This window comes from Melampsora larici-populina (assembly GCF_000204055.1).
Source record: "Melampsora larici-populina 98AG31 unplaced genomic scaffold MELLAscaffold_9, whole genome shotgun sequence".
Classification (NCBI taxonomy): domain Eukaryota; kingdom Fungi; phylum Basidiomycota; class Pucciniomycetes; order Pucciniales; family Melampsoraceae; genus Melampsora; species Melampsora laricis-populina.
Window position 1 is genome coordinate 30,829 of NW_006768773.1, and position 6,642 is coordinate 37,470.

Consider the following 6,642-nt stretch of genomic DNA (forward strand, 5'->3'; position numbering starts at 1 on the left):
ATTTTGATTCTTCAAATTGAGTGAATCTATCTTTTCTGGGGATGTTGATAGGACCAGGCCGCCACCTTTTTGTTGAAATCCAATCAAGACAGGTCTAAGTGTAGTACTTACAAGTCTAGTCCGAAAAGGTTACGATGTTAGGTTATAGCAGTGTAGGGTTAGGATGACTGGTCTCAGAGTGGTTTTCAGGTTTGACGGTTAATCATCCCAATCAATGTTATCGAAAATCTTCCCCAATTTGTTTTGAGTGTTTTCCTTTTTGGCGCTATGAGTAAAATATAGGTGTACTAAATCCTGCTCTAAGGAATAGTCACCTGTGGCTACTAGATCTTTGGAGCAGTACCCGAGTAAAGTAGTGTAATTTCCCTTGGGTAAAAGCCGCTTCATCACTGTAGATTCCTGGACTTGTCAGACGCATCTCCAGATTTGTTTCCAAGGCTGATTTTCACAAGTCTACACAAAGACCAATCTACGCATCAGCAGACACGTCTGCAGACTGTTTACACAAGGCCATGGCCCACACCTGAGTCCACTGCTGAGCTACACCCACCAATTGCTCAACTTCACAAACCCGTTGCTCAACTTCACAAACCAACCCAAACTTCCAAACCTCAAAGTTTCAAACTCATCAACACTCGTCACACCTCACCACCTCATGAAGCTCCCACCTCTCATCGCTTGAGAAACAATCAATCAACACTCAATCGGTTTTGCAGGAACGGCGTTTGAAGATTCCAGATCCACTCAAACTATCATCGATCAATTAGAACAACCCATTCACCCTCAATTTTCTACTTGTCATTTGCAAAGCTTAACAATTCAATCAAGAAGACTCTTCAATGAATGCGTGCTATCAAAACGTGGATCAGAATCAAGTCTTACAAAACCGACAGCTTGGTCAAGTCTTGTTTCATATCTGAGATCGACTTGGATTGATCCAAACTAGAATTCTGATTTATCTTTTCATGTCATTTGGGTGTGAGTTTTCTGGAAAAAGAATTGCTAAACAATTATCATGATACTAATTATGTTTTTTTGATTTGAAATTCTACGCATGTTCAAGTTGAAGTTCTTACAGATCAAATTTACTTGTTTCACGTCTTTCTTTCCACGACATCACCTAAGAATGATTCCTATGCCCAAAAATCATATTGCAGAAAGTAAAATTGTTGTTGCGACTTCCTTTTTTTAAGTGTGTGTCACATCACATCAAATCATTTTGGAAAGTAATAGTAGGAATCGTATTTGTGGACTTTTGTAAGCCGCATCCGCTTTTGTCAGCCGCCTCCGAGATTGTTGAGCTTGGCAATGGAGTATTACAAATACAAAGAAAATTGTAGTTCAGAAGATTGATGATCATGATTGATCACAAGCGCAAATAGCCAAATTGTGAAGGTCCTTGTGAAGGTCCTCCATACACATACAGATGACCAAGGGTATATATTTGTATATAATTTTTTAGATAGGAGGCTGTCCTCAGACATGTTTATCGAATTGATTATAATCGCTCTATCGCTTGGTCTGATACCAATTTGATTTGCTATTTGCAAACACTTTCTTTGAAAATAACGATTGAAACCAACTTGAAAGCATTCATTGCACTAAACATACTACATGTATATGTAACCTTACTCATTTGAATTGGTTGTACGCAAGAGTCTTTATCTACAGTGTTGAAAAGACTGAAAAAAACAAAAAATGGAACAAGATTTCTTGAAGGAACTCTCATTTTGGATACTTTCAAACCATTCAAATCCTTACACCGGAGCTCACTTGACATCAAACATGATTATGATCACTTCCGTCAAAGAAGGTAAAAAAATAAGTCGCGTCAGAAATTCAAATAATGTAGGATTGTATTTTATAAGAAGCACAAACTTCACTGGTCCCATATTTTAAGTCTCATCATCTTCAATACCAATACTACCAAGCCCATGCCACTCTGGTTCGTCTTCTTCCGGGTTTTCATCCGACTTGTCCTGATCTTTTTCAAAGTTTGTATCTTCTTGGTCAGATTCATGCACAGACATGTGATCATCTTCACCGGGTATTTTTTCCAGTTTGAACAGTCCGGCGTTCACATCATTCAGCCATAGATTACGCCGGCTGTTGGTCATGGCATTAAATCCTAGCTGCAAGACTTCGGAAGGAAGAGTCGATCCAGGTAGTTGTACCATCTTGATGTTGTATCCCTTTTTGATCAATCGAGCGGCAGGGTCTGTTCCTCGAGGAAATCCTTGAGAAGGTGAGGTTTTCAATGCCTTTTCTGTAGAAATCAATCATTTTGTTGTTTGTCAGCGCTCCTTGAATATAGCCCAATAGAATCAGGAGGAAATAGTGAAAGAAAAAGCGTACTCAATTTGGCACGCAACAATTTTGCAAGTTTCCCTTTCGTCTCATCTGCCGAAGAAACCGGAGCAGTCGTAGATTTCTTGTTCTTACCAATAACCTTTGCAACAGCTTGGTCCACGGACTGACCTTGGGTCTGTGCAGCAAATATAGTTTGAAAGTTACACTTCTCACGGACATACTTAGCCATGTCTTTGTGTGAGGTATACTCTCTGCACCACCCAGGAGCCTCTGAATCTCCCTTGGTAGACGTGTAGGTACTACTAGCAATGAAGTAATACGCAAAATCCATGTGATTGGATTGGGTTTCGATCTATGTATGACATATGGATAAACATTCCATCAATTGAATTGAATAAATGTAAGCAAGTGGTCAAAGTGAAAAAGTAGATTCAAATATCACACCTGATTGTGAAGCTTCTGTACACACTTCAAAGACTTCTTATTATAGTTCGCTAATGATGTTCCTTGTGGTATACCAGCAGCCACCTTTGCATATACTTTGGCTACCTTCGATTTGCAGACCATGCGATCATATAAGGCTTGCAGGTTGGCTCTCTCTTCAGTAGTTAACTTGATTGACTTTTCACATCTATCGGATTGTTAATCTTCGTCCTTGTTGTCCTCATCGTCGGTATGATCTGAAGCTTTTGGATCAGGCAGGCCAGAAAGCAAGTAGAAAATGGGCGGATGGAAGACACGTTTTTCGTCATCGGACAGCGATTTCCACATTGCTGCTGTTTCACGATTTCGTTCACCTAATGCTTTTTTCTGGCTTGTGCGAGGCACTGTTGACCAAGATGATATAACTCACAAGGTAAGCAGGCAAAAATATAGACGCAGTTGCAAAAGATTTACTTACTCCTTGCCTCAAGAGCCCGGGTAGCATAACTCTGCCAAAGCCGCAAACAATCCGGAGACCGGGTTCCACCTAGCTCTCCACTATTGATTGAATCACATAACCAGTCAATAAATATCAATCTATATGTGCTATTTGACATAAAGGGAGGCTTTCTCACATGGCTTTATTCAATGTGAATAAGGAGACCCCGCCCATGATCGCAAGCATAGCTTTCACCGTGTCCGGGTAGTGTTCGCTCGTCGACGAGCGCGCACGACTTCCCTTTCTGCCTCAAAGGGAGTTGGTGTGCGCTCGTCGACTAGCAAAGCCTACACAGACACGGTGTTTGTGTTGTTTGTACAATTTCTGGATTGCTTTGAGCTCGTCCAAGATGTGTGCCAGTACCGCGGAGCTGTGGGGTGGGTGATCAAGTTCATACTGTGCAATACGTGAGTCGTGCCACTGTTTAACCTGACTCTGATAGGTTTTGATTGTTGGAAGAACAGGATCAACGATTTCAGATTCGGGGAGGTGGCTGAAATCTTGGACGTTGTTAAGTGTGGAATTTCCAGTGCTGAGTGTCAAATTGGCTCTAGGGGGAGTCGTTGCGATACTGTTTCGAAGACGTTCTAGAATTGACTCGTCATCGTCGTCATCATCATCATCAATATCAGGAAAGACATCCTCATCGTCATGTTGGGTTTCATTGGTGTCGATGCGAACTCGTTTTGAAGGCCTGCTGCTAGCTTTCTTAGCTCTGGAGCGATTGTGCAAGATTTTTGCGGTCGGTTCTTTGTCATGATTGGTTGTAGATTGTTCGGATTCTGAATTGTCCGGATTGGGCTGGTACATATCGTCATCGGGAGTTTCATTTTCGGAATCTGAGTGTGAATGTAAATTATTAGACTGATGGTTGGTGGAAGCTGAGGCGCCTTTGCGTTTAGTGCTGCCACGAGTTGAACGAGTGTCCAAATTGGTTTGGGTAGCGGATGGCGTTGGAAGCGTAGCTGCGGCTGATTTCTTATTCTTGGCAATTGACGATGAAGTGTTGTTGGATTCAATATGAGGAAGGGTACATTGCGGTTGAGATGGACGATGTTTGGAGCGGGTGATAGGCATGATAATGAATCTGGATGTAAGATCAATCCAGCACAACCGTCTTGTTTTGTTCAAATCAAGTGGAATTTGAGAAGTGCAATTTGTGAGGGGGTTACTTCAAAAGGGTTAAGTAGTTTGATTGATGGAACCACTTAGTACAGTACAGGCTTACGTATACATATGTAAGAATCAGATGTATGTACCTCTTGTTAAAGTATGATGCCTTGATATCACACAACTTTTCATTCAAAATTATGTAACCATTGATTTTGTCATTGAAGGAAAATTACAAAGTTGTAGCATTGAGTCTGTCATTTTCATGTAGTACATGCCATGTACACGCTTTTACTATTCATTTGTCACATTTCTACTGAATTGGTTTGTATAGTGAGCACCCAAAGGGTTTCCAGATTGTTTCACATTCTCTCATTGGTTGAAAAACACTACATCAAAATTCTGATCATATCTGTGAGTAGTTGCAAGTTATGCTTCACCTTTGAAGATCAAGTAATCTTTGCGCACAATAGTTAGTTATGTGACAGGTAAGTTTCCTCAAGTGGATATCTGTTTCTTTGTGTGTTGGTCACAGCTTTTTGTTTGCTCTCATATTTCTTGAAATATGAGTTTTTGGTGAGTTAGTAGATGGAATTACAATTACAATCAATTTGAACTAACAATCTTCAACATAAGATTGATCAATGTGGAGACTGTGCTCAGTTTATGATAGAATCTTAGGGTGTGTGTGCATATATGTGCGCTGTTTGATGTCAGTGCAGCATCTTCCAAAGATACTGTGCATCAAAGTTATGTCCAGGTGGATTGTCCCAGATGTAAGTTGAGTTAAACTATCTGTCTCAACAGTCATCACAAGAACTGCAGTAGTATTGACAAAGTTGATCACAAAAAGATGAGTTGAAATAAACATTCTTATATACAGTCAACTCCAGGTGGATTCTCCCACAGGTAACTTGGATCATAGTATCTATCTCAACAATCATCAGAAGAATTGCAGAATTTTGTAATAAGATATCAAAAAGTGATGAGTTGGAATGTGGTTTGGTGACTTAGTGGGGTGGAAACCACATATCATAAACATCCTTATATCAACTCCAGGTGGATTGTCTGGGTGGATTGTCCAATATGTCATTTCAGTCAAATAATCTTTCTCAACAATCATATCAAGAACTGATGTAGTATTGAAATATATATTACAAAACTGCTTGGTTGAAATCATAAACATTCTTATATATAGTCAACCAAAGTACTATATACGTGGATTGTCCCAGATGTAAAATCAGTCAAATAATATTTCTCAACACCCATAAAATGAACTGATGTAGTATTGAAAAGTTATTACAAGAACCTTGGTTGAAATGTGGGACATTGACTTACTGGGGTGATAACAATTAAAGTGTATATGCGCTGTTTGATGCCAGTACCACATCTTCTGAAGATATAGCGCATCAAATTTATGCCCATGTGAATTGTTCCAAATGTAAGTTGAGGCAAAGTAACCACAATAACTGAAGTAGTATTGAAAGATTTATTTACAAAAAGGTGAGGTGAAATGTGGGTTAGTGAATTATTGTGGTGAAAACAACATATCATAAACATCCTGTGGCAATTTACTTTCAAATCATTCAATATATACTTCACTTGGTTTGTCCCAGGCATGTGGTCCCAGGCATTAATTTGGCCAAATGATCTTTTGAAACAATCATAACAACAATTGGAGCTGTGGTGATTTACTTTGAAGTCAATCAATATATACTAGTAAATCTATCATATCAACAATTGAGGCTGTGGTGATTTACTTTGAAATCACTCAATATATACTAGTAAATATATCATATCAACCATTGAAGCTGTGGTGATTTACTTTATATACTAGGAAAAATATCCTTACTTTCTCTATTGAAGTGTAAATATATATCAACTCATAATTGCCTGCTAGTAGGACCTTTCCCTTCCTCACACTGACACCTTAGGAAAACCGCTTGTTCTTCTCTTCATATTAATGATACTTGACAAGTTGTGGTCAATCATTGTAAAAAGCTTGTGTGTAAATAACCCCAACGGCATAAGTAACTTATTTCAGACTACGTATAGATGATTATGTACATCTCATCATCTCGCTTATTTGTGATGATCTTCGTTAAGGATATGTGAAGATCATCGTCAGTGTGATGATTAATCAATCATTAACAGTGGCGGGAGACTTACTCATTAACAATGGCCAAACACTGCTCTCATACTTTCAGTCTTTCTTGTGCAAAGGACTTGGTGACAGGTGTCTGTCCGCTCATGCTAATGTAGATTATGTTGAATTAGATCTTCTTGAATGTCAAGATGAA

The 6,642-nt window shown here is 39.3% G+C and overlaps 2 protein-coding genes across 2 annotated transcripts; both read right to left on the reverse strand.

Annotated features, from left to right (window-relative positions):
- Positions 1–1,895: 1,895 nt before the first annotated feature.
- Positions 1,896–2,641, reverse strand: MELLADRAFT_96250 (uncharacterized protein; the record flags this gene model as incomplete). Its single annotated transcript, XM_007407640.1, has 2 exons — positions 1,896–2,266; positions 2,356–2,641. 2 exons carry the CDS (start codon positions 2,639–2,641, stop codon positions 1,896–1,898), a joined length of 657 nt encoding a protein of 218 aa, XP_007407702.1.
- Positions 2,642–3,219: 578 nt separating this feature from the next.
- MELLADRAFT_104250 (uncharacterized protein) lies at positions 3,220–4,309 on the reverse strand (the record flags this gene model as incomplete). Its single annotated transcript, XM_007407639.1, has 2 exons — positions 3,220–3,291; positions 3,914–4,309. The coding sequence occupies 2 exons, from the start codon at positions 4,307–4,309 to the stop codon at positions 3,220–3,222; spliced, it is 468 nt and encodes a 155-aa protein (XP_007407701.1).
- Between the last annotated feature and the right edge of the window lie 2,333 nt (positions 4,310–6,642).